Source organism: Panthera pardus, unplaced genomic scaffold (genome assembly GCF_024362965.1).
Source record: "Panthera pardus isolate Hobbes unplaced genomic scaffold, ASM2436296v1 HiC_scaffold_27, whole genome shotgun sequence".
Lineage (NCBI taxonomy): Eukaryota > Metazoa > Chordata > Mammalia > Carnivora > Felidae > Panthera > Panthera pardus.
The window spans coordinates 78673866-78701479 of record NW_026526843.1 but is presented as its reverse complement, the minus strand read 5'-3'; the positions used below and the strand labels follow the sequence as shown (position 1 = coordinate 78701479).

The window sequence follows — 27614 nt, the reverse complement described above, 5'->3', positions numbered from 1 at the left end:
TTGCACTGCCATAAGGTCAATGTATTCTAAACAAATGGATTTGGTGCTCTTAGCAACTGTTACATAAGGCTCAAATATCCACAGTGGGGGGAAATGCCATCAAGAGAAAAAGGTATAAAAAGATTTTGTTAAGCTGTGATTTTCAAATCAAACATGCAAAAAATTAAACAAACAAAAAAAGAACTGCCTAATTTCAGGGAAGAAGATTTAAGCAACAGGTGGTATGAATGCAATAAAATATAAATATTTTAATGATGTTAACAAAAAATACATATCAAATTGATAACAAAAGTATGGAAATACTTTATATACTACACACACACACACATATATAAACAAAGGTTGAAAAAGAATTTAGAATACTTTAAACATTTAAACTATTCAATGGGGTGTTTTTCTATAAAATTGTTTAATTACATAATAAAGAAAACTGGAAAAAAATGAGAAATTCTACATTAAAAACTGTATAGTACTCACAAGTTAGTTTTTCTTAATTCCAAATATGCAGAAAATGAAATGATGTCTAAAAACTGTATCAATTAAGTCCACTAATTCTGACATTCCTTTCAGAATACAAAACTGCAATTGTTCTTGGTGTAAATTAAAATGTATTTTAAGGGCGCTTGGGTAGCTCAGTTGGTTAAGCATCTGACTTTGTTTGGCTCAGGTCATGATCTTGCAGTTTGTGGGTTCAAGCCCCGCGTTGGGCTCTCTGCTATCAACACAGAGCCTGCTTTAGATCCTCTGTCCCTGCCTCTCTCTGCCCCTCCCCCAACTCACATACACATGTGCACACATGCTTTCTCTCTCTCTCTCAAAAATAATCATTAAAAAGTGTATTTTATATATTTACATTTGCTCCATAGGAGAGATTCCCAAATCTGGCTATGTATCCAATCAACTGGGGAACTTTCAAAAAATAAGTCTCACAGGCCCATCTCTTAGAGATTCTGATTTGGAAGGTCTGGAGCAAATATCAGGAATCAGTATGTATGATAGAGTACAAAGCTCAAGTTGGTGTATTAAAGGAATTCCTCCTCTGATTCAGCTAGCTCTTGGACTGGTCCCTTATTTCAGTGCTTTTCAAACACTACTATACATACCAATCACCTTGCAGATGCCACTAAGAAGCAGATTCTGATTCAGTAGGTCTGAGACCTAGGAACCTGCAGTTCGAACAAACTCCCAGATGATGTCCACGCTGCTGCTCCAGGGACCATGTTTTGAGTAGTAAGACCTTATGGACTCTCTTAGTCTTTCCACAGGTGAATGATAGAAGGCACTCCCCTAAGCAGTCCCTGTCACTAGAGTATTTTAAGTTTTACCTAAACATCCTTTAACATAGCTAGAGTATACTATTTTCAAAATACTTAACATATCTTTACTATGTATTCTACTAACAAGTGAATGGAAATTATTTCCTCCATTCACAGAGTATCACTCAAAGATCAATGTTACCAATGTCACAATGCAGAAATGAAATTAAAATGTACATATTTTCATTATATATACAAGTATGTTGATCACAACTGTGGTTATAATAGTGAAAAACTGGAGAAAATTCTAGAGGTCCAACAACAGATGACTGATTAAATAACTTATAAAGGGTGACTATTAAAAATAATGATGTATGGGGCACCTGGGTGGCTCAGTCAGTTGAGCGTCCGACTCTTGATTTAGGCTCAGGTCATGATCTCATGGTTCATGGGTTCAAGCCCCGCATCAGGCTCCACGCTGACAGCACTAGAACATGCTTGGGATTCTCTCTTTGTCCCTCTCTCTCTGCCCCTCCCCCCATGCATGCTCATTCTTTCTCTGACAAATAAAACTTTTTAAAAAATAATGATGTAAATTCACAATTGCTGGTAATGAAAAGATGTTCATCATAAGTAAAAAGAAAAGGTTTTGTAAAACCTTAAAGATCCTACTGTTTGGGGAAAAAATAGCCATATACTATACATTTTTGCAAAAAAAAAAAAAAAAAGAGTCCAGAAATATCTATACTAAAATGTGTAAAGCATCCTCAAAATACTGGAATTTCAGGTGATTTTGATATTTATTTTCTCATATTACTTAATATTTCCACTGTGTCACAGACACAGAATTATAAAATTCTGAAAGGGGTACAAGGGGGTGAGAAGAAAGCCAAGCAAACCCACACATGCACCCACTTTTGAAGAACTACTAGAATGGCTTGACTGCTAGGTAACTTACACCCTAGAGTCAAGGGACTTCCTACATTCAAAACACTTTGTAAGCTTGTTAAAATTGAAGTCTTGCATCCCACCCCAGATGAATCTGAATCTCTGACACCATGCTCTGGAATCTGCATATGAAGCAAACACTAATTCTGACAGACAGTAAAGTTAGGAAATGGTAACCTACAGCAAATTCAGAATGGGTGAGATCACAACACATATATACACATCCACATGCACAGAAACCACTGGAATTAAAAAAACAAAAACCTGTACTTAGCAACTTGCTTTATTCAATCTTAATTTTAAGCATCTCATGTGAACACTGACATTTCCCATGGGCTGACTGAGGCCACAAAGGTTTTCCTTATATTTGAACTACATCTCTCTGAAACTATTCTTATTATAACCCCTTCTAGCACTTCATTAGTTAAAAGTACCTCACAAACATTTATTATGGAACCAAATATCTAGGTAATTCGACTATTCTGTTGTTCTCATTTCTCCTTTCTAAACACATTCCAGTTGACTAACCTCAGTAGGTTCTGGTTATTATTCCTTCCAGAGATCCTCTTTGAGGTAAATTTAAAGGTATTGAGCAAGTCTCTATTAATAGAAGTCCTCAAAGAATCAAGCATAACATTGTCTGTTCTGAAAAACACCATATGAACCCCTAAAAATTTGTTGAAATAAAAAGAGAAAAGGTAGGAATTGCACTAAATATATCCCTGACATATCCCACTCCTAAATATTTAGTATAACAATCAACTAACTTATAAGGCATACATTTATTAAAAGTTTTCAAAATGAGACCTCAAGAGTTTGGGGGAAATTTCCCAAGGTTAATAAATTAAGAACATTTTCCCAAAGAAGGCATTGATAGGCTTTCCCCCCCTTTAAAACAGAAGGGAAAACAAGAGAAGGGAAAAGAACAAGAGGAAAAAAGGCTTCCAGGAGCTCCTAAGAGGATCTAGGGAAAGAGCATCATTTCAGGGAGGTGGGGAACAAGCCTTTCAATTTTTTTTAAATCCATGATACATATTAATCCTGGATCATTCAGAAGGCCAGGCCTGCTAAAACTGGAATTTATTAAAACCAAAAAGATTATATACCCACCTGCAGCTCACACCAAGCAACCTCAACCCATGTTTCAGTGTCCAATCCTTTATATACTGTTTTAAATGCTCCTCTTCCCAGCTCAATGTCAAATTTCAGGAACCTGCCACTAGGAGAAGTAGCTACAGCCTTCATTTCTGCTTCTTCTTCCATTTCCTTTTCATTTTTCTCCTTCAAACAATCTTTTGAGGACTCTGAAGTTGCCTTTGAACACTGTTCATATTTAACTTCTTGTCCACCTCCCAGCACATTTGTAGGAAGCTTTTCTACTCTTGGAATATTTGTTGCAGTCTTCATTCTCTCATCTTTGGAGGAAGATTCAGCAACTTTATCATCTTCCATCATCTCAACACTCTTTCGGAAGAATCTCTTCCTTTCTGTAGTTTCCCCAGTAGCAGAGAAAGTACTGTTTTTTTCTTTTAGTCTAGCTTCCACTGTCAAAGTTGCTGCAACCTGAGGAGCTCTGTCTTCCAATGAAACTCCATCAGGTTTCTCAGAATCTTCTGTGCTAGCTGGCTCTCCTGAATCAGTAGCCATTGTAATTGAGGTTAGCACTAAAATTTTTCCTGTTCCACTCTTTAGTCCAGTTACATCTCAGGTATCAGGATTATCAGAAAGGACTTCCGCTTATGTGGTCATTATGTTTCCATAGCAACCTGAAGGGGGAGGGGGGAAGGATATTTTAAAATCACCCCACAAAGGAAATCATTAAGGAGAAAACAAGTCACCTGACTGTTTAATCCCTTTTTTCTTAATAAGAAGTTTGTTCTTTTTCTGTCCAATCTTAGCAACCAGCACACTCCAGGGACTGTGTCTTATCTCGTTTACCGCTGTAGTCCTCAATGCCTAGCAGACTAATTGGCATATAGCTCAATAAGTCTTCATACTGCATGAATGTTGGTTAGGAACTTAGTTCTCAGCACCATCTATCAATCAATCATATTTAAAACAAGTATCCAAACCTTTAGCTACAAGGTAACACACAATAAGTAAAATAAGCACATAATTTCTCAGTAAGTGGTTTTTATCTAAAATTCTGAAATTAATCCAATAGTAGTATTTTTTATTGTGGTAAAATATACTTAATATCAAATTTACCATGTAGCCATTTTTAAGTGTACAATTCAGTGGCATTAAGTACATTCACAACACTGTACAACCATTACCACTATCTATTTCTAGAACTTTTTCATCATTGCAAACTGAAATTCTATATACATTAAAACTGCTCATCCTCCCAGCCTCTGGTAATCTCTATTCTCCCTTATGTCCCTATGAACTTGCTTATTCTAGGTATTTCATATAAGTGGAATTATACAATATTGGTCCTTTTGTGTCTGGCTTATTTTACTTTGTATAATGTTTAAGGTTCATTCATGTTGTAGCATGTATCAGAATTCCATTCCTTTTTTTTTAGTGTTTATTTATTTTTAGAGAGAGAGAGCGAGACGGAGTGCAAGCAGGGAAGGAGCAGAGGAAGAGGGAGAGACAGAATCGGAAGCAGGCTCCAGGCTCCAAGCTGTCAGCACAGAGCCCGATGTGGGGCTCAAACTCACTAACTGTCAGATCATGACCCGAGCCAAAGTTGGCCGCTTAACCGACTGAGCCACCCAGGCACCCAATAATTTCATCCCTTTTTAAGACTCAACAATATTCCGTTGTTTTTATATACCACATTTTGCTTCTCCATTTATCTGGCCAATGGATTGGGTTGTTCTACCTTTTGACTGTTGTCAATCATGCTGCTAAGAACATCTAACAGTAATCCTGAAAAATGTAAATACTTGTTTATGAGCTTACATTCAGATATGAACAGAAAGAAACTGCTGTCAAATATTAACATGCTATACCAAAAAAATGGCATGAAAGACTTAAAAATATGCATCCTCTGAACCACTTATGGGAACTTGCCTTAGCAAATAGTCAAGAATCTGGGCAAAGGTTTAACATTCATTATAACACTTAAAATTTGGAAAAACTCTCCTAAACACAAGCCTAACAGAGGTTTAGTTAAATATCAAAATGAGATATGACACAGCATTAAAAACACTGTAGCTTTTAGTGAGGTGAAAAACCATTCCCGGGCGCCTGGGTGGCTCAGTCAGTTAAGTGTGAACTCTTACATTTTGGCTCAGGTCATAATGTCACAGTCGTGAGACTAAGAGCTGCGTCGGTCTCCATGCTGGGCATACAGCCTGCTTAAGATTCCCCCTCTCGCTCTTCCTCTGCCTCTCTCCTGCTCGCACGTGGGCATGCTCTCTCTCAAAAAAAATAAAATAAAAAAGACATTCTCTATATGTTATATGGTTAAATGAAAAAATATATACAACAAGATTCCATACACACATACATAACTCTGGTGGAATTATGAATTTTCTTTCTGCTTTCTTGTATTTTCTAAAACTTTTCATAAGGAACATGTGGAAATATGTGGAACACATAAGGAAAAAAAGTTTTTCAAATGAATGGTCAAACCGCCAATAAGAAAATACTTTCTGGGGCACCTGGGTGGCTCAGTCGGTTAAGTGTCTGACTTCAGGTCATGATCTCATGGTTCATCAGTTTGGCCCCCGCGTGGGGCTATGTGCTGAGTGTGGAGCCTGCTTGGGATTCTGTGTCTCCCTCTCTCTCTCTGCCCATGCCCCGCTTGTGCTCTATCTCTCTCTGACTCTCAAAAATGAATAAACATTAAAAAAATAAAAAATAATAATAAAAGAAAATTCTTCTCTTCTCACCACAAACATGCATCACGAAGTTAAGCCTATATACCTATTACATTATGTGCCTTAGAAGGCACAATTTGTCAGGTCAAACCAAAAATACACAGAAATATCAAATGTGAAAAACTGAAGAAAAACAAACCTGAACTAAAACAAAATGAGGAGAAAAACCCTAAAATGTTCTACACATTTAACACAATTCCTATCAAAATCCCAGATGGTTTCTTTGCAGAAATTAACCAGCTTATCCTAAAATTCACATAGAACTTCAAGGGACCCAGAATAGCCAAAACCAAAATAATCTTGAAAAAAGGACAAAGTTGGAGGACACACCCTTACCAATTTTAAAACCTACTACAAAGCTATAGTATTAAGACAGTGTGGTACTGGCATAAGGATAGATGTATAGATAAATGGAGTAAAAATAAACAGTCCAGAAAAAAATATATTCATAGTCAATTGATTGTCAACAAGGGTGCCAAGAAAATTCAAAAGAGAAAGAACAGTCTTTTCAACAAATGATGCTGGGACTACTAGATATCTACATGCAAAAACCGGAAGTCAGACAATCTAAGTAAGGTTTCCTGGAAAAGATACCCAAACTGAGTCTTAAAGAGAGAAAATTAGCTGATCCAAGCAGAGGTAAGATCACAAGCAAAGTCAAGAAACAGTATGGAGTAAGTGCATATGAGTGGTACCATGAATAGTTTACTCACATATTAGAAGTGGGCAGATGAGGACAGAAAGGCAGACAGTCACCAAGGATTTCTATGCCATACAATGTAAAACACGGAGACCAGTTAGAGAGCTACTGCAATAATCCAGGAAAGAGATGCTGAGGTTTGAATGAAAATAGTGACAAGAGGAACAGATTCAAGATACATTAAGGAAATACTAAATACAAGATTTACCATCTAAATGAATATGATTGTGAGGCAAAAGAAGAGTCTATAAAAACTCCCAGAAATTTGCCTGTCAGGTGACAGTACTAGGACATAACTGTTAATACCAGAGCTAAGGAGTGATCTGTGAGGTTACACTTCCAAATCAATATACTTTGAAAATCATCTAATAAGACTAGCATTACCTGCAAGTGAGAAAAAGTAACTAACAATGACTCACTTAGGTAGAGATTTTTTTTCTTTAACTTATTCTGACATAATTTTAGACTTGGAAAAAAACCTGCAATCATATACAAAGAATCCAGTATACCCTTCACTCACATTCCCCAAATGTTAACATTTTAGGTGGGATATTCTTAAGTAAGAATAATATTATTCACTTCACTTAACTTAAAGGTCACTTATCCAGAAACCTCAAGAACAGAGATCCATAAGTAAGATAAAAGGACTTCCAAACAGACAAAAATAGGCAAAATTAGATAATTTAAGTTAGAAAAAGCCTTCCAAAAATTTTAATTCCATAACCTCTTTTTAAAAATTACGGGCACCTGGGTGGCTCAGTCAGTTAAGTGTCTGACTCTTCATTTTGGCTTCGGTCATGATCTTACGGTTGTGACATCAAGCCCCACGTTAGACTCCATGCTAAACGTACAGCCTGCTTAAGATTCTCTCTCTCTCTCTCTCTCTCTCTCTCTCTCTCTCTCTCTCTCCCCCTCCCTCCCTCCCTCCCTCCCTCCCTCCACCCCTCCCCTGCTCATGTGGTCTCTCTCTTGAAAACAAATAAATATTACTCGGAACCCTAATATAAAAATAGAGGGACAAGTAGTGCTGCTCTGGCATAATAATTCTAACATGTTTGGTCACCTGGTTTCCCAAACTATAAGGATAGGAAGCAACAAATAAGAGGAATGGGGAAATGAGTGTTCCCCCAGTATTCTAAATTCTAAAAACCAACCCTAAGACAAAATTGTTCCTAGAGATAAACAGGGACATTTGTAAATATAAAAAGATTAATTCATCAGGATACTATAACAATTATGAACATATACACATCTAACAGCAGAGCTCCAAAATAAAACACACTCACAAAACTAGAAGGAAAGAATTCAATAATAGTAGATTTTAATACCCCATTCTCAGTGATGGAGAAAACAAGCAGATGAAAAACCAAAAAGAAGCTGGAAAACTTGGCCAATACTACCAACCAACTTGACCTAACTGCCATCTACAGAACACTCCCAGTAAGAGCAAAATATACATTCTTTTAAAGTACACATGGAAAAGTCTCCAGAGCAAATAATATACTATACAATAAATCTCAGTAAATTTAAAGGAACTGAAATCAAACAAAGTATGCTCTCCTACCACAAAAGAATTAAATTAGAAATGAACAGAGGGGCACCTGAATGGCTCAGTTGATTAAGCATCCAACCCTTTATTTCGGCTTGGGTCATGGTCTCACAGTTCATGACTTTGAAACCCACTTCGGGCTCTGTGCTGACAGTGAAGAGCCTGCTTGGGATTCTCTCTCCTTCTCTCTCTCTCTCTCTCTTTCTCTCTCTCTGTCCCTCCCCAGCTTGTGCTTGCTCTCTTTCTCTCTCAAAATAAATAAATAAACAAAAAAAAAATAAAAGGAATGAACAACAGAATAAGGATAGCTCTATATAATTGATCCTTGAAACACATGGGTTTGAACTGTGCAGGTCCACTTATACATGAATATTTTACAGTACAGTAGTGTGAATTTGCTTTCTCTTCTTTATGATTTTCTTAACATTTTTTCTGTAGCTTCTTTTATTGTAAGAATACAGTATATGATACATATAACATACACAATATGTGTTAAGCAACTGTTTGTTATTGGTAAAGCTTTGGTATACTATTACTAGTAAGTTTCTAGAGAGTCAAAGATATGCAGATTTTCAACTGCACAGGGGTTGGTGCGCCTAACCCCCACATTGTTCAAGGGTCAACTGTAGGTCAATGTAATAGATTTGAGAGTCTAGAAGTAAACCTTAACATTTATGGTCAACTGATTTTCAAAAAAGTGACCAAGGCCATTGAATGGGAACAAAGGTTACTTTCAACAAACCTTTCAACAAAAGGGGCAGGGGCAACTGGATATATCTACACACAAAAGAGTAAAGTTGGGCCCCCACCTCATACCATACAAAAAAATGAACTCAAAGTGGATCACAGACCTAAATGTAAGAGCTAAAACAATAAGTTCTTAGGAAAAAAAAAACACTGGAGTGATTTTTAGTGATTCTGGGTTAAGCAATGATTTCCCAAATACAACAACAAAAATACAAGTGATAAAAGAGAAAACTGAGAAGATGGATCTCATCAAAATTTAAAACTTTTATGCTTCAAAAGATGCCACCAAGAAGGTGAAAAGCAAAGAGACTAACAGAAAATATGTACAAATCTGATAAGGGACTGATAGAATATATAATAAATTCTTACAACTCAATAATGAAAAGATAAATAATCCAATGGGCTTGAGATCTGAATAGACATTTCTCTAAATAAGATATACAAATAGCCAATAAACACATGAAAAGATGTTCCACATCATGATTCATTAGAGAAATGCAACTCAAAACCACAATGAAATACTACTTTATACCTGTGAAGATGGCTACAATAAAAAAGAAGACAGGGCACCTGGGTGGCTCAGTCAGTTAAGTGTCCAACTCTTGATTTCAACTCAGGTCATGATCTCACTATCATGAGATCAAGCCCCGAGTTAGGCTGCGTGCTGGGCGTGGAGCCTGCTTATGATTCTCTCTCTCTTTCTCTCTCTCTCTCTCTCTCCCTCTCCCTCTCTGCCCCTCCCCTGCTTACACGTGTGCTCTCTAAACAAAAAAAAAAAAGAGTAACAAGTGTTAGTAAGGATGTAGAGAAAATAGACTCATATATTGCTGGTGGGAATGTAAAATGATGCAGCTGCTTCAGAACACAGTCTAGCAGTTCCTCAAATTAAGTATAGAATAACTAGATGATACCATCTTCCCAAGAGAAATGAAAACATATATCCACACAAAACTTCTACACAAGTGTCCATAGCAGCACTATTCACATTAGCCAAAGGTGGAAACAATACAAATGTCTGTCAACTGATGGATAAACAAAATGTGTTATATCCATGCAATGGAATATTATTTGGAAATGCAAAATAATGAGCTATGGATACATGCTACAATAAGGATAAACCTTGAAAACATTATGCTAAATGAAAGAAGCCAGAGGAAAAGACCACATACTGTATGCTTTCATTTATACGAAGAGCCTAGAATACGCAAATCTATAGAGACAGGAAATAGATTAGTTGTCACTTGGGGTTGAGGTATATAGGACTGCAAACTGGCACAAGGGATCTTTAGGGCATGATGTTAATGTTCTAAAATTAGATTGTAATCAAGGTTACATAATTCTATAAATTTACTAAAAATCATTTACATATATATTGGTGAATTTTATGGTATGTTAATTATATCTCCATAAAATATGATGTCTCCTTTAAGAATCTTAAAATATTTTGACTAAAATCAAAGCCATTGTAAGATCAAATATGCCTTTGTAAAATTATACTTTCTACCTTCCCCTCATCCCCCTCCATTCTGTCTCTTCTCCTTATTTTCATCCTGGTCTCCAGGGCTGAGAATCACTGTTCTGAAGTGAAAAGACCTGACATCAATAAATAATAAACAACAAATAAGAAACACAAACACGGGGTGCCTGGGTGGCTCAGTCAGTTGAGTGTCTGACTCTTGGTTTCGGCTCAGGTCATGATCTCACAGTTCATAGGATCAAGCCCCAAATCAGGCTCCAAGCTGTCAGCTTGAGATTCTCTCTTCCTCTCTTTCTACCCCTCCCCTCTCTCAAAATAAATAAACATAAAAAAATTATTTATATAGGGGTGCCTGGGTGGCTCAGTCGGTTGGGCGGCTGACTACAGCTCAGGTCATGATCTCATGGTCTGAGTTTGAGACTTGCACTGGGCTCTGTGCTGACAACTCAGAGCCTGGAGCCTGCTTCCGATTCTGTGTCTCCCTCTCTCTCTGCCCCTTCCCTGCTTTCTCTCTGTCTCTCTCTCTCTCTCAAAAATAATAAACATTAAAAAAAAATTTAATTATTTATATAAACACAGTAAATAAGGAAAATAAATCTTTAAAACTAGGCCAAGAACTTCACAAAGCATAGAATATCTAAGGCCTTTTCATTATGAATCCACTACCTTCTTGACCATAAAACAGTTTCAGAACACAGGCTTTGGAGAGGAAGAAACCTGGAATCAAATCTTGATTTTGCCTCTCATTCCTCAAAGGAGATATGGGGCCAATTACTTCAACTCATTCATTCTTGATTTCATTTGTGAAATCTCATAGGACTGATATGAAAATAAAATGAAAATATACACATAAACTACTTAGCGCAGTGCCTGGCACAATATAATAATCAATAAATAGAAGCTTTTATTTTCCATATCTTAAAAACCTCTAGGGGCAGCATTATAATAAACCACTATTCAACAATACTCTAAAAAACATTAAATGATTTTCAGTAGACTCACTTAGTAAAACTGATAATAATACATTCTTTTAAAGCTTTCCAGTAATAAGACATGTTAGGATTGATTCAGTGACCAGGATAATATTCAGCAATGCATTCTACATTCAGCAATGCAGAAACACACCTCAGTGAAATACTCCACAAAAATCAGACCTCAAACCAAAAGTCTCTTGCTGAATTTAACAGCTATATATCATAACCTTTACATGACCATTTTTTCCTTCAAAAAATAGTAATAAACTAGGAATATGTATAAAGATAACTGCAAAAGCACCTCTATAGAGATTGAAATTATAGGGAAAATCTCACAAAGTTTACCTTACATCTACTCCTTTAACCTGCTTGATATATAATCCTGGAGCATTTGAGTTAAAAGTTTGAAATAATTTTCTACCACAGCTTACTGTAGTTCTATCCATGAGAAATTCAGCATAAAATCAGTACTTTGTCAATCAATGGCTCAAGAATTTCAACTTTTGGAACCAGCAATTGAAAGAATACATATAAAGTCAACCTACTGAATGGGAGAAAATATTTGCAAATGCCATATCTGATAAGGGTTGGTATCCAAAATATATAAATAACTCTTACAATTCATCACACAAAAAACAATCCAATTAAAAATTGGCAGAGGACCTGAATAGACATTTTTCCAAAGAAGACAAAGAGATGGCCAGCAGACACATGAAAAGATGCTCAACATGGGGTGCCTGGCTGGCTCAGTCAGTAGAGCATGCAACTCTTGATCTCAGGGTCATGAATTTGAGCCCCACGCTGGGTGTAGAGTTTATTTTTTTAAAAAAAGAAACTCTTCCCCTCCCCCATGGACTTCTGTTAAGTTTCTCAGGATCCACATAAGAGTCAAAACAGAGGGGAAGAAAAAAAAAGAGGTTAGAGAGGGAGGGAGCCAAATCATAAGAGACTCTTAAAAACTGAGAACAAACTGAGGGTTGATGGGGGGTGGGAGGAAGGGGAGGGTGGGTGATGGGTATTGAGGAGGGCACTTTTTGGGATGAGCACTGGGTGTTGTATGGAAACCAATTTGACAATAAATTTCATATTTAAAAAATAAATAAATAAATCCATTTAAAAAAAAGGAACTCAATATTACTAATGATCAGGGAAATGCAAATGAAAACCACAGTATCACCTCACACCTGTCAGAATGGCTAGTATCAAAAAGAGAAGAAATGACAAGTGTCAATAAGGATGTGGAGCAAAGGCAACACTAGCACAGTGATGGTGGGAATGTAAATTGGTGCAGCCAGTCTGGAAAACAGTATGGAGGTTCCTCACAAAACTAAAAGTAGAAGTATCACATGATCCAGTGCTTCCACTACTGGGTATTTACCTAAAGAAAATAAAAACACTAAATCACAAAGATACATGCTAACCTAGGTTTACTGCATTATTTATAAAAGCCCAGATGTGGAAGCAACCTAAATGTCCATCAATAGAAAAACGGATAAAGAAGATGTGGTATATATATACACACAATGAAATATTACTCAGCCATAAGAAAGAATGAGATCATGCCATTCATGACAACATGAATGGACCAAGAGAGTATTCTGCTAGGTGAAATAAGTCAGACAGAGAAAGACAAATAGCATATGATTTCACTCATGTATGGAACCTAAAAAACAAAACTAATGAGTAAATAAACAGCAAAGGTAAACAGACTCATAAATACAGAGAACAAACTTGTGGTGGCCACAGGGGAGGGGGGGGTGAGGGGATAGGCAAAATAGGGAAAGCAATTAAGAGCTACAAACTTCCAGTTATAAAATAAGGAAGCCAAATAGATGAAAAGTACAGCATAGGGAATATAGTATATACATATATATATAATATTATATATATTATATTGTAATAACTTTGTATGGTGACATACGGTAACTGTACTTACTGTGGTGAGCACTGAATAATGCATAGAATTGTCAAATTACTATGTAGTACACCTAAAACTAATACAATGTTGTATGCCATGTATACTTCAATAAAAATCTTTAAATAAATAGTCAAAATTATAAATTTCCCATTAACAGTCCTCTCTCTCTTATATATGTACATTCATGTCAATAAACATTTACCAAGTGCCAAGCACTGTCAAGGTCTGGGGATAAAAGAAAAAAAAGTCAGGGGCACCTGGGTGGCTCAGTTGGTTGGGCGTCCGACTTTGGCTCAGGTCATGATCTCGCGGTCCGTGGGTTCGAGCCCCGTGTCGGGCTCTGTGCTGACAGCTCAGAGCCTGGAGCCTGTTTCAGATTCTATGTCTCCCTCTTTCTCTGACCCTCCCCTGTTCATGCTCTCTCTCTCTCTGTCTCAAAATTAAATAAATGTTAAAAAAAAAAAAACTTTAAAAAAAAAAAGAAAAAAAAGTCAGTCCTTGTCCTCAAGGGACCTACAGTTTACTCAAGTTTAAGATCTACTACTGTGGACCTCTGGTTCACCAAGGTGAACTGAACACTTCTATCTCTTGTACTTTCCAAGACTCTGGGAAAGTGATAGTATAAAAATACAAAAGTATAAGTCATAAGTCAAGAACACAAATGGAAAATGGCATAGCAAATACAAGATTTCAACAATTTCTGACAGAGAACAGATAGGAAAGAACTGGCTGGCGAGTAACACAAATCAAAGGATGCTAGAACCTAAAATACATAACAGAAAGGGTTCCAACCCAGGAGGGAGAAGGCTTGCAAGACCAAACCCCAGAGATAAGCGATCCCATAAAGCACCATAGTTAAAAAAGAAAGAAAGAAAGAAAGAAAGAAAGAAAGAAAGAAAGAAAGAAAGAAAAAGGCTGAAAACAGGGATTAGCTGAAGGTCTGAATTATGACACAATTGATGAGCTCTCCTCCCCATTCCACCAAAGACAAAAATCCTTGCATGCAGAATATCAAATTCAACAAACCAGGATGAACAAGAGAACCCCAGAGCAAAGCCCTTGCCCTCCTGCATCTGGGCTCTCCAAGTATAATAGCCAGCTGTCCACCCACTCACCCCAAAATAAAGCCTACCAGTTGACAACCCTGACTCAGTACAACAGAACTCCCAGTCGGCCCTTCTACTAGCTCATTCTTAAATATGAACAGAATCAGGAGACAGCCATTTGGAGAAAACCTGTAACACAGAAAAGAAAGATCAAGAAAAACAAAAATGTTCTTTGAGGAGTTGAAATAATTCAAGAAACCATTTTTAATTTTTAAAAATATAGTCCTAAGATTCAAAAAATCAAAGATGTATATAATTAACAGATTCCCTCCCAACCCATTTAGCTCCCACCATTGCCCTAACAGGTAACCCATTCATTAGATTCTTATGTAGCCCTCCAGAGTTTCTTTAGGCAAATAAGCAAATATAAATAAGGAGCACCTGGGTGGCTCAGTTGGTTGAGCAACCAACTCCTGATTTTGGCTCAGGTCATGATCTCGTGGTCATGGGATCAAGACCCAAGTCAGGCTCTGCGCTGACAGCACAGAGCCTGCCTGGGATTCTCTCTCCCTCTCTGCCTGTTCCCTGCTCATGCTCATTCTCTCTCTCTCTCACAATAAATAAATGAACATTTAAAAAAAGTAGCATAGTATATACCAAACTTTTGTTTAGAGTCACAATAACTTGATATTTTTTCCCTGTCACCACATGGAGGTTCCTCATTCTTATTTTTTAAAACCTATGTGGTATATAGTATTCAATTATTTGCTGTTATGTGTTACGACAGATAACGTTGCATATTTTGCATCTCTCTCTCTCTCTCTCTATATATATATATATGTATGTGGGGGGTGTGTATATTTATGTATTCCCTGAAATGAGATTGTTGGATCAAAAGAAATTTACATACTTAACTTTTATTGAAGTATGCTAATATATCCAGAATAATAAATGTGTATCTTTACATAATACTGCCAAACTGCCTTCCATGGGCATTGTACCAATTTAAACTCCCACCTGTAATGTGTGAAAGTGTCCTTTACCCCATAGCCTTGACAACAAAAAGGTGTTATCAAATGTTTTGATTTTTTTAACACTCCTATAGATTTAAAAAAGGAATCTGTGTGGTTTTAATTAGCATTTATCTTATAAGTGAGGTTAAGCATCTTTCACATAAACAATAATTAAAGTCATGAATAAGCCAAGAATTCTTATTATCACTGTTACCCTTAAGGAAATAAAATAAGACATATGAATATTGGAAAGCAGGAGACAAAACCAAAACTTGCAGGCTATATGATTATCCACAAAATCCAAGCAAATCAATTAAAAAACTATAATAGGAACTAACAAGAGAGCTCAACAGAAAGACCAAAGATGAAATCAACAAGCAGAAATCAATAGCTTTGCTATATATCAGCAATAATCAGATAGAAAATGTAATTTAAAAAACAACTATTCTGGAGGTGGGCAGCACTAGGAAGGGGAGGGAAGGGCTGGGTGCCTTGAAGAAGGGCAGCTCACTGAGATTTTACACACACACACACACACACACACACACACACACACACACAATCCTGTACGTGACAGCAACAAAGCTGTAACATATTCATCTAGGAATAAGCTCAAGAAGAAATTTGCAATACTATATAAATAAAACTAATACAATACAGCTATGGTCAGCTAAATAATGTAGTTTCAGCAGTGATAGCATAAAAAATGTTGTCAAAACAACTGGCTATCTATATGGGGGGGGAGGGAGAGATGTTACAGCCCTACTTAAAAACCAGTCACAAAAATAAATTCCAGGTAGGTTAAAGAGCTAAATGTAAAAGGAAAACTATGTAACTATTAAAAGAAAAATATGGTTGAATATATTTCTAACTTGAAAAAAGGCTTTCATTAAAAAAAAAAAAAACTAGATGCAAAGACCATTAATAAAAAAGCTAACACATTTGGCCATCTGACCATGAACAAGGTTAAAAGATAAGCAACAGACTGGGAGCAAACATTTGCAACACGTATAGCAAAGCATTACTATCCAGAATATATAAAGAACTAAAACAAATCAGTAAGAAATACAAATGGCCAATACATGGATGGTAGGATGGTTCAAACTCTTTAGTAAGCAGGGACATGCAAATTCAAATAATTTAATATCATTTTTTTGTCCATCAGATGAGCCCCCCAAAAATCTGTTAATATTACATTTGAGAAGTGTATGAGAAATTCAGCACTTCATAAACTCTTGGCAGATAAACTGGAATAGCTTTTTCATTTGACTAATTCCAAGTATCTATTTATAAATCTTTAAGTAGGCTCCATGCCCAGCATGGAACTCGAACTCATGACCCTGAGATCAAGAGTCGCAACCTCTACCAGAGCGAGCCAGGCACCCCAACAAATTCGACGTATCTTAATGCATACTTGTCATTAGCAATTCCACTTTTTAGTATCTACCTGAGAAATATTCTTGTATGCATACAAATATGTATGCACTAGGACTTTTACTGAAGCATTGTTTGGAACAGCAAAAAATACTGAGAAGAACTTAAATACACACCTATAAGAGAATGGTGAAATAGCAGTGGTACATGTGTAATAATACACATCTGTTTAAATGAGAGATGGATACATACTGATATATAAAAATCTCCTACATATACATACTATTAGGTGAAAAAAACAAGTTATAGTACAACATATACATCTTTATATCATTTATGTGAAAAAAATCCACAAAACCTTTTGTTTCTAAAAGTACTCATGTATGTTTAAATGCCTGTAAAAAAGACTGGAAAGATATGCTCTTAACTTACCCTACAGGTTAAAGAAGCAAGTAGTATTAAACACTATGTATTCATTAAAAAGAATGAAGTGATGTGTAAATACTGACATGAAAAGAGCCCTAAGTCATATTCTTTGGGAAAAGAGCAAATCATAAAATATGTTTTTTATTTGTATATGCACATATGAAAAAGGACTGTACAAGTTCACAGTCAACTCCTTTTTTCCAAAGATTTTTTTAAATTATTTTTAAGTAATCTCTACGCCCAATGTGGGGCTTGAACTTACAACCCCAAGATCAAGAGTTGCAAGCTCCACCAACTGAGCCAGCCAGGTGCCCCCCCCCCCAGTCAACTTTGAACAATGGATACCCACTGGGGGGCAAGAAACTGCAAAAAAGTGGACCTTAAGGCTTTAGTGGACCTCTATGTTATTTTAATCCTTTAAGGCAGAATTGTCTATTGTCTATCAGAATTGTCTATACAAAAGAACCAGTTAAGGATATTATCACTTCTCAAAATAACTGAAGGAAGGAGAAAACAAATAAGGTATGTACTACATAAATCCAAATAAATTCATCAATCAATACTTATTGAATGCTTTGTGCCAAGCACTGTAAGCCCCTTCATGCATTTTCTCATGTAATCATCACCAGAATCTTGAGGCAGATAATATCTTTATTCCCATTTTACAAATGAAGAAACTAGGCTTTAAAAATTAACTTGACTAAAATCACACAGCTAGCGAAAATCAGGGCTAGAATTCAATCCAGGCATTGAATTCCTAAGTCCATTCTTTACTCATAACATGACGCCACATATGACTTAGAGCCACATGTGTAACACTATATCCCTGAATTAAACAGATACATACAATGCATAACCACATTATAGTCCTCAGGAGTTTATAACACTAAAACTATCTTCTTACTCACTTCCATCATCCAGTTTTGCTTTAGCAAGATCATTTCCTCAATTAAAGATACCCATATTGTGTGAAAAACTTTCTGGGTCCAAATTAGAAAAGGAGTTGAAATCATCTCAATCTTCTTTCATTATCAAAAATAAACAATTTATCTTTATTGGGGAGCCTGACTTTATATTTATCAATCACCTATCCTAATTAAAACTTTATTCTGTCTAACCCTTTATAACAATGGTGGCAAAACTACATACAGGGGCACCTGGGTGGCTCAGTCAGTTAAGCATCCCATTTCGGCTCAGGTCATGATCTCATGGTTTGTGGTTCGAGCCCCGCGTTGGGCTCTGTGCTGACAGCTTACAGCCTGGAACCTGCTTCGGATTCTGTGTCTCCCTTTCTCTCTGCCCACCCCCCACCGCCAGCTCACACTCTATCTTTCGCTCTCAAAAATAAACAAACATTAAAAAAATAAAAATAAATAAAATAAAAAACTACATGCAGCCCTCAAGCCAAACCCATCTCACTTCACTGCCATATTTTGTGCAGCAGGTAAGCTAAGAAATATTTTTATATTTTTAAATGGTTGGGAAAAAAATCAAAAGAAGAATAGTATTTCATGACACAAAAATTATTTAAAATTCATATTTCAGTGTTCATAAATAGTTTTATTGGAACATAGTCACACTCATTCATTTACATATTGCCTATGGCTGCTACAACAGCAGAGTTGAGATGTTGCAACAGACTTCATGGCCCGCAAAGCTTAAAATATTTAGTCTAGTCCTTTACAGAAAAAGTTATCAAACCTTGCTTTATAGTTTTCATAAGAAAGTTATCTACTTTACTGAATTACTCCTAAAAACAACTCTGAGAGCTATTTGGTATTACCCTGAATTCTGAAAATTAGGAAGGCTCAGAAAAGTTTTAGCATCTTGCCCAAGTCAGAAAGCTAGTAGGTGAAGGGGAGAATTCTGGAAACCCAGTTTTCTAACTCCAAATCCAATATACTGTTTACCACAATACCACTTTCTAAGAACCCAACCCCTCCTGATTAATCAATGAGTTTAGATCTTTGGCGCTAAAATTTACCAGATGGTTAGAGACATAAAAGCTTTAAATTGGTAGGAAATCATTTCTCAATTGAGAAACTCTGACTCCAAAAATATTTTAATAGACTACAATGCATTTCATATGTATATGTATGTCATATAATTTACAAAGCATATTTTCTCATTTAATGAGCCAAAAAACCTCTGCAAAATAGGTAGGGCTTTTGTTTTGTTTAGTAACACATGAAGTAATCGATGCTTAGACTTATACAATATCATACTGAGGGCAAGACCAGAACCCAGGCTGACTCCTACTCCACTGACATTTTCACTTGGGAACAGTTTCTTCTCATAAGGAATGTATTTGGGTTTTTTCCCCCCTTAGAAACAAAAGCAGTAGCTCAGACATTTAAAATATTAAGAAACCTATAGTGTTTAAAAGGGATAAACAATTCAACAAAATAACAATTAACAAAAGAGATACTCAGAATTGCTGGTCTCTTAACATTCAGATCTCTGTTCAAAGTCACCTCCTCAAAGAAGACTTCCAAACTGACCACCTGAGCTAAAGAGGCTCCTCTCTAACATCCCAGCACCCTTGAAAAATTTTTTTCTTGAGGTACTTGGCTGGCTCAGTCAGTGGAACATGCAACTCTTGATCTCAGGATTGGGGATTTGAGCCCCACACTGGGTGTAGAGATTATTTAAAAATAAAACCTTTTTTAAAAAGTTCTTCTCAGCATTTATTTTCTGATAGATCTGTTGACTATCTGTTGTCTTCCACTGTAATGTAACTTCAAAGAGGACAGGGTCATTTCCTAATTTACTTCCTTTTCATCTATTCCCCCAACACATCAACCCTGCACACTGGAGGAACACAATAAATATTTGTTGAATGAATGGTAGAACTTTACAAACATGCTGGGTAAGTCATACTACAAAATTCATTTGGGCTAACAGCTTCAGAGTGAGTTAAAAGTGCATCTGAAAGGTTCCTTAGCAAATGAACTGCGTATCTTCAAGGGTTTTGTCTCTTGCTAGAAACCTTCAAATGATAGCTCTGAATGGAAATGCGACAGTCGCCCATCAGGATAAAAATTATTCTCCGGGCAGCATTGGAAATAAAAGAACTGATCAACTGGAGTTGATCAAACCAATTCCCCATTCTTGTATTAAAACACATCCCCTAGTGTTTAAAACAATTCAAAATAACATCCCTATTTTAATTATACTTGACTTGAGGCTGAGATTTACCAACCAAACATGCTATACTAAATTTTAATTCTCATTTTTACAAGCAACTAAACTAAAATAATCTTGCGTTATTCCTAAATGAAAAGGACAAGTACAGGTGATGATAGCCTAAGCTACAAATAAAAAGTCTCCAAAAAGTACTGATTGATATGTGGTTTGGTCAAGAAGCTGGCTCACAATCAGAATCTATGTAACACATAGATATGACTCCTTTTAGGATAAATCCCATGCCAATTTCTGGTTAATTATAAACCAAATCTGCTTTTTTCCTACTTTTAAGATTTCGCCCTATACAAACAATCTGAAAACAAAAATACTACTCTTTATAAAAAAGGAAAACAACACTTTAACATAAGGAGTGTCTAGTTAGCCATATTGAAGTTTCCTGATCATGCAAGTCTCATTGCCTCATAAAGAGCTTTAGAATATTCCCACTCTTCAAATATAAGGCATGACCTTCAAAAATGCATTTAGAAACATTTCTCCTCCACAAATGCTCAAAAAGTAATCAGATATCGCCAAAAAATAGCTTCATTTAAATACATGTACAGTATTGTATATTATGTATTTTTTGTTGAAGTATAGTTGACACACAATGTTACATTAGTTTCAGGCATACAACATAGTGACTCAACAAGTCTATACATTATGCTATGCTCCCACAAGTGTAGCTACCATCTGTCACCATACAACAATATTACGATACCATTAATTATATTCCCTATGGTGTACCTTTTATCCCTATGACTTATTCCTTCCATAACTGGAAGCCTGTACCTCCCACCCCCTTATCTATTTTATAATTTAAAAAAAACTTCAAGATAATCCATATGCAAAAGAATAGAGCTGGACCCTTACCTTATACCATATACAAAAATTAACTCAAAATGGATCAAAGGCCTCAATATTAAAGCTAAAACAATAAAACTCTTCAAAGAAAAAATAGGGGTTAAAAATCTTCATCATCTTGGATTCGGCAATGGTTTCTTAAATATAACACTGAAATCATAAGAAACAAAAAAAAATAAACTGGATTTCGTCAAATTTCAAAACTTTTGTGCATCAAAAGACACTATCAACAAAGTAAAAAGACAACTGAGAATGGAAGAAAATATTTGCAAATCATATATCTGATCAGGGTCTAGTATCTAGAATATATATACATATATATATATATTTATTTTTTTTAATGTTTATTTATTTCTGAGACAGACAGAGTGGGAGAGGGACAGAGAGAGGGAGACAGAATCAGAAGCAGGCTCCAGGCTCTGAGCTGTCAGCACAAGGCCCGATGCAGGGCTCCAACTCACAAACCGTGAGATCATGACCTGAGCTGAAGTCAGACCCTCAACCGACTGAGCCACCCAGGCGCCCCTAGAATATATTTTTAAAAAACTCTTACAAGTCAACAATAAAAAAATTATAAAATGGGCAAATAGACATTTCTCCAAAGATGAAATTGAAATAGCCAATGAGCACATTAAAAGATGCTATCATTGCATAGGGGCACTTGTACCGCAATGTTTATAGCAGCACTCTCAACAATAGCCAAATTATGGAAAGAGCCTAAATGTCCATCAACTGATGAATGGATAAAGAAATTGTGGTTTATATACACAATGCCGTACTACATGGCAATGAGAAAGAACGAAATATGGCCCTTTGTAGCAACGTGGATGGAACTGGAGAGTGTGATGCTAAGCGAAATAAGCCATACAGAGAAAGACAGATACCATATGGTTTCACTCTTATGTGGATCCTGAGAAACTTAACAGGAACCCATGGGGGAGGGGAAGGAAAAAAAAAAAGAGGTTAGAGTGGAAGAGAGCCAAAGCATAAGAGACTCTTAAAAACTGAGAACAAACTGAGGGTTGATGCAGGTGGGAGGGTGGGGAGGGTGGGTGATGGGTATTGAGGAGGGCACCTTTTGGGATGAGCACTGGGTGTTGTATGGAAACCAATTTGACAATAAACTTCATATATTGAAAAAAAAAGATGCTATCATTAGTCATTAGAGAAAGGCAAATTAAAACCACAATGAGATCCCATTTCACACCCACTTAGGATGGCCATAAAGCACACAAACAAAAAAATCCAGAAAGTAACAAATGTTGGTGAGGATGTGAAGAGATTAGAACCCTTATACATTACTGGTGGAAATGTAAAATAGTGCAGCCACTGTGGAAAAGTTTGGTGGTTCCTCAACAAGTTAAACAGAATTACTACCTGACCCAATAATTCTACTTCTAGGTACATACCCCAAAGAATTGAAAACAGTTGTTCAAGTACTTATACATAAATATTCATACCAGCATTATTCACAAAAGCCAAAAGGTAGAAAGATACCAAATGTCTACGAACCGATGAATAGATTAACAAAATGTAGTATATTCATACAATGGAATATTATTCAACCATAAAAAGGAATGAAATATAGGGGCACCTGGCTGGCTCAGTTGGAAGAGCATGCAACTCTTGAACTTGGGGCTGTGAGTTCAAGACGCACGATGGGTGTAGAGACTACTAAAAAAAAATAAACTTAAAAAAAAAGGAATGAAAGACTGATACATGCCACAACATTAGTGAACCTCAAAAACATGCAAAGTGAAAGAAGCCAGACACAAAAGGTCATATATTGCATAGCTTCATTTATATGAAATACCCAGAATAGCAAATCCATAGAGAGGGCAGATTCGTGGTTGCCAGGGGCTGGGAGGAAAGGGGAATGGGAAGCGACTGTTTAATGGGTACAGAGTTTCCTTTTGGGGTGATGAAAATGTTTTGGAACAAGATATGCAACATCATGAAGGTACCTGACATTGAATTGTACACTCTAAAATGGCACATTTTATGTTATGTGAATTTTATCACAATACAAAGTTACCAGGTTAAAACACAGAAAACAATGTTACTTCATTTCTGTTAATGAAAAAAATGATATATCCCTGAAGAAAGGAGCATTAAAGACTCACTACTGCAGTAAGTTAACCTCAACATTTTCTAAACTGAATATCTTATGATAAGCTCTACCTAAACAATTTAAAATGGTATCAAATTCTCCTTTTGAAGTTTTGGGTATTTCTGAATAAATGCTTTTACAGATGTCCTTTACAATCATCAAATATCTCCTAACAGTACCATAAATTTTATGATCTCAAACAAAAAAATGTAAAAGACCCACCTCTCTGAAAGTATTCTGGATTTTAGGCAAGAGACATAAACAAGTATATCTGCAAATAGAACTGGTCTACTTATACTAAGATGGGATACTGAGAAAGGAAGGGTTTTTTTCTTACACACAATCCCCACCCCACAGACATATACACAAAAATTTAGGCCTTCTATTAATTTTAAGTAAATTATCTGACTAGAAATCTTATAGTAATATAACAATTCTCATTTCTTTATTTCTGACTACTCTGGTTCTAGTCAGAACCTGACTGGCTTTATCATTTAAAACCCCTGGCTTTATCATTTACTGGCTAAGTCAATGGACACCTTAATGAAAAATTCGTGTAGTTTATGGAAGAAAGTTAAAGTCCAAATTACAGAAATTTAACTCCTATAAAATAATTATATCAACAAATGTAGACTTGTGATATGAGGATCAACGCTGGTCTAGAAGTCAGAACTCCAGGGTCCACCACTCACTTACCAGGACAGGTCTTATCTTTCTGTGCTTTCTCTCTTATGTATAAAAAGGCAAATAATGTTCCTGCTTGCCTACCAACAGAAGTACAATAATAAAAATATGTACAAGGTGTGATGGGACCACTAAAGGAGGGCACCGAATGCAGTTTGGTGGAGGATGCTGGGAAAAGAAAAAAAGCGGGGGGAGCATGAAAGGCTTTCAGAAATAGCTAAAGACTGAAGTTAGTCTAAAAAGAATGAGTTCAAAATTCAAAGGGAAGGGGAGAGAGAGCATTCCAGGTTGGGGAGGGGGTTTGGGGCAGGGGCATCAGAAGCGAAGGCAGAGAGATGAACACCAAAAATCTGCTTATGTTATTTTCCTTCTTAAATAGTCAAGGGCTCCTAATTCTGCAGGGTAATCCTTCACCCTAGCCTCAATCTAAGATTCCAACCTTATCGCATTCCACTCCCCAGCCTCAATACTTGAAAGATCTTCCACTCCAGGAACATCTAGTTCAAAACTGGGAGGCTACCTTGCCTGCCAAAGTTGGTGTAACATTCGCAGGCTCTCATGATGCTTTTATACTTCTATTCTACTGCTTACTACACTAAGTATTCATCTTAATCTGAGAGAATACGAACATAGTATTAACTTTTGTATTTAAATTCTGGGTAGCCAAAACAAGGATTACACTCCTTCCAACATCAAGGCAGAATAAAGAAAAAAGTCATGGGAATGTTCTCAAATTTGCAACTTTTCCAAGATAATAAATATATGTCAGCAAAGTTTGTAAAAAGTAACCATGAAAAGTGAAAAATCCATAAACTATTAATCTTGACCCAGAATAGAATGAGACCATCACAAAGCATCCCTACCAGAAGATAAGTAATGCATTCAGAGAACAAAATGTCCTTAGTAATCTGCTATAATTTAAACGCACATCAACAAGTGCCAATTTTCAAACAAAATAAATTCTGAATGACAAAAAAAATCACGTATATATATTTTAGCATTCAAAACCAGTTTTAGTGCATTTTAGCTATCCTTCAATGCAAGGTATCCCTCCTTTAGGCTGCTGACTTCAAACAATTTTTAAATTCATCAGTCTAAAGGTTAAATATTGTCTAGAAGACACCTGCTGCTCTGTGTCATATACTGCGACCTCTTCAAAAGTTATCTTGGTAGTACAACTTACTATAAATGAAAAACAGGTAACAATGCCTCCCCAAATTGGATGCAATCACTACTATATAGAAGTGTATAGTAAGTGAGTAAGCCTTTTCACAACTTTAAGGCTATTTATTCATGTAATTGCTTCAATCAAAGGTAACGCTTAAGAAGGAATAGCTATACCACTCGCATCTGTTTTGAGGGTTCAATTTCATTTTAACAGGGTCTATCAACTCCCAAGATAGGGAGATACACACGTGCTGGATTTCCACCCACAGCCCACACCATAAATGTTTCACCACTCTTAACTAGTCAAACAAAACCTCTTTCCAGTACACTGAAGCCACCTCACCGCTTTTACCCTAAAGCCATCATACCATCTCCTCCCCATTCGCAACCGTCAGTCACCCATTCCCAAATAACACCTCAATCTCTTGAACCTAACCCACTTACACAATCAGACAGCAATATCCCTCTCCACGATCTCCCACCCCAATGCCCACTGAAACTCAACTTCCCACACCCGAAGCGATCTTCTCTTTCAGCAGCCTCAATCTCACCTAAATGATCACTCAGTCCTTTGTCAACCATCTCCCAGGGCCCCCTCACGTATCCTCCTCACCTTCCCGATCCCCTAGTCTTCCACCAACTCCCAAAGTTGCCACCCCCCAACAAAAACAGAAAAAAAGACAAAAACGCACCTTAACCCCAAACCTGCCCTTCTCCACTTTCCCCCTTAGAATTTTCCTCTCCGCCTGTTCGCTCACACGTACTACAGCTCCGAGAACCCCGAAGACCCAAGCCCGGCCTCGTCCCATACCTCTTGGCGACGGCATCCACCCTACCTCAGTCAAGCCGCCCCCCACTAGGGAGCTTACTCCTAACAGACTCTTTGGCCGCCGCTGCCTCCCTCCATTCATCCCTAGCCCATTCATCTCTCAGCCCAATCCCAGACACGCCCCCCGGCCTCCTCCCTCTCTCCCAGAGCCTTGGCCGGCCCGGGACCCTCACCAGATTAGAAGCTCTCACGGACAGAGACTCTGACTCTTTTCGCTGCTCCCTCGCCCTCTTTCAAGCCTCCGCTCGCCCCTCGACGAGCCACACCGTAGAACACACACATATACACACACCGCCTCCTCCTCTATCGCCTCCTCCGATGCCTCTTACTCCCCTCCTCGATGTCTCGAGCGCCGCTCCGCGTTGTGTGCGCGTGCGCGCGCGACAGTCTCCCGCGAGCCCACCGGGCCAGCTACTGCCGGTAGGTAAAGAGCGGGCGGGGTTAGGGGAGCGGTGTACGAGCCCAAGCTCGAGCTCGCCCGGGAGCAGAGCAGGCGCACGCGTACTCCAGCCAGGGAATTCTGGAGAGAAGAGAGGGGTAGAGGGGGGCGGGGAAGGGAGGGGAGGGAAGGAGAGGGGGGGAGGGGCGGAGAAAGACGACGGAGCAGCCTTAACTCCGAACAGCCCCTATCGCAGCGAGGTGCCCAGTGGCTAGCCAACTGGAGCGTGCGCACTCCTCCCCCGCCCTCTTCAACGCAGCGGGAGAGAGGGATGCGCGTCGAGCAGGAGAAAGGCTTCTCTCCTTTCCAAAAAAGAAAATCTCAGTGAGGAGACACGCGTGACACCCCCTGTGTGTTCAAAAGATCTCTCTCCACGGCTTCTTTACCCACCTCCCCTCCAAAAAAGAAAAGTCCAAGCACACACTTCCCAGCCACCCACCATCCACTCTGTTATCCGCAAGCCTCTAAATGCAGCAGCTCTGCGGAGATGTGATACCCGCCAGCACCTTTTCACCCACCACCCCTAACTCCCTTTTTTCAACTCCCAGCTTTTCTCGCGAGACCCATACCTGCCGGCTTCGGGATTAGAAATCGAAGCACAGATTTACAAATACCGGTCTCCCGGTTACGTTGCTAGGGCAACGGCCACGGCATGTTCCCCCCCACACACCCCCACCCCCACCCCTCCGGACCTCAGTGCGCGCGCGCGGGGGCTGGGCAACAACGAAAGTGGGGATGGGAAAGGGAAGATATGAAACGGATTTTTGACGGCATGTAACCGCTAGGCCTGGGCACGTGCCTTGCGCCTCGCAGGCAGGTGCGGTGTACCCTGGGAATTGTAGTTTTTGTTTCCATCTCCAGTCCCATTCGCACCCTCCGCCTTACTTAGGCCTCTGGCCTGGAGGGAAATTACCGACGCCATTTTGCTGGGAACAATGGCCTTCGGCCTAGGCTGTAGCGGGTGGGGGAGGGAGCAATGTTTTAAGGGTTTGGTTACCCTCCCCTGGCCCCTCGGTGCCATAGCAACCCCTTCAGAAGCCTAGCCCCGCCCCCTCTCTGTCCTGCTGGCTCCTAGAC

At 37.9% G+C, this 27614-nt stretch overlaps 1 protein-coding gene across 1 annotated transcript in view; it reads right to left on the bottom strand.

Annotated features, from left to right (window-relative positions):
- WNK3 (WNK lysine deficient protein kinase 3) overlaps positions 1 to 27071 on the bottom strand; it is a 185158-nt gene extending 158087 nt beyond the window's left edge. The window contains 2 exon segments of the mRNA XM_019436661.2: positions 3315 to 3970; positions 26977 to 27071. Coding sequence (XP_019292206.2) covers positions 3315 to 3851 — 537 coding nt within the window. The 5' untranslated portion in view covers positions 3852 to 3970; positions 26977 to 27071.
- Between the last annotated feature and the right edge of the window lie 543 nt (positions 27072 to 27614).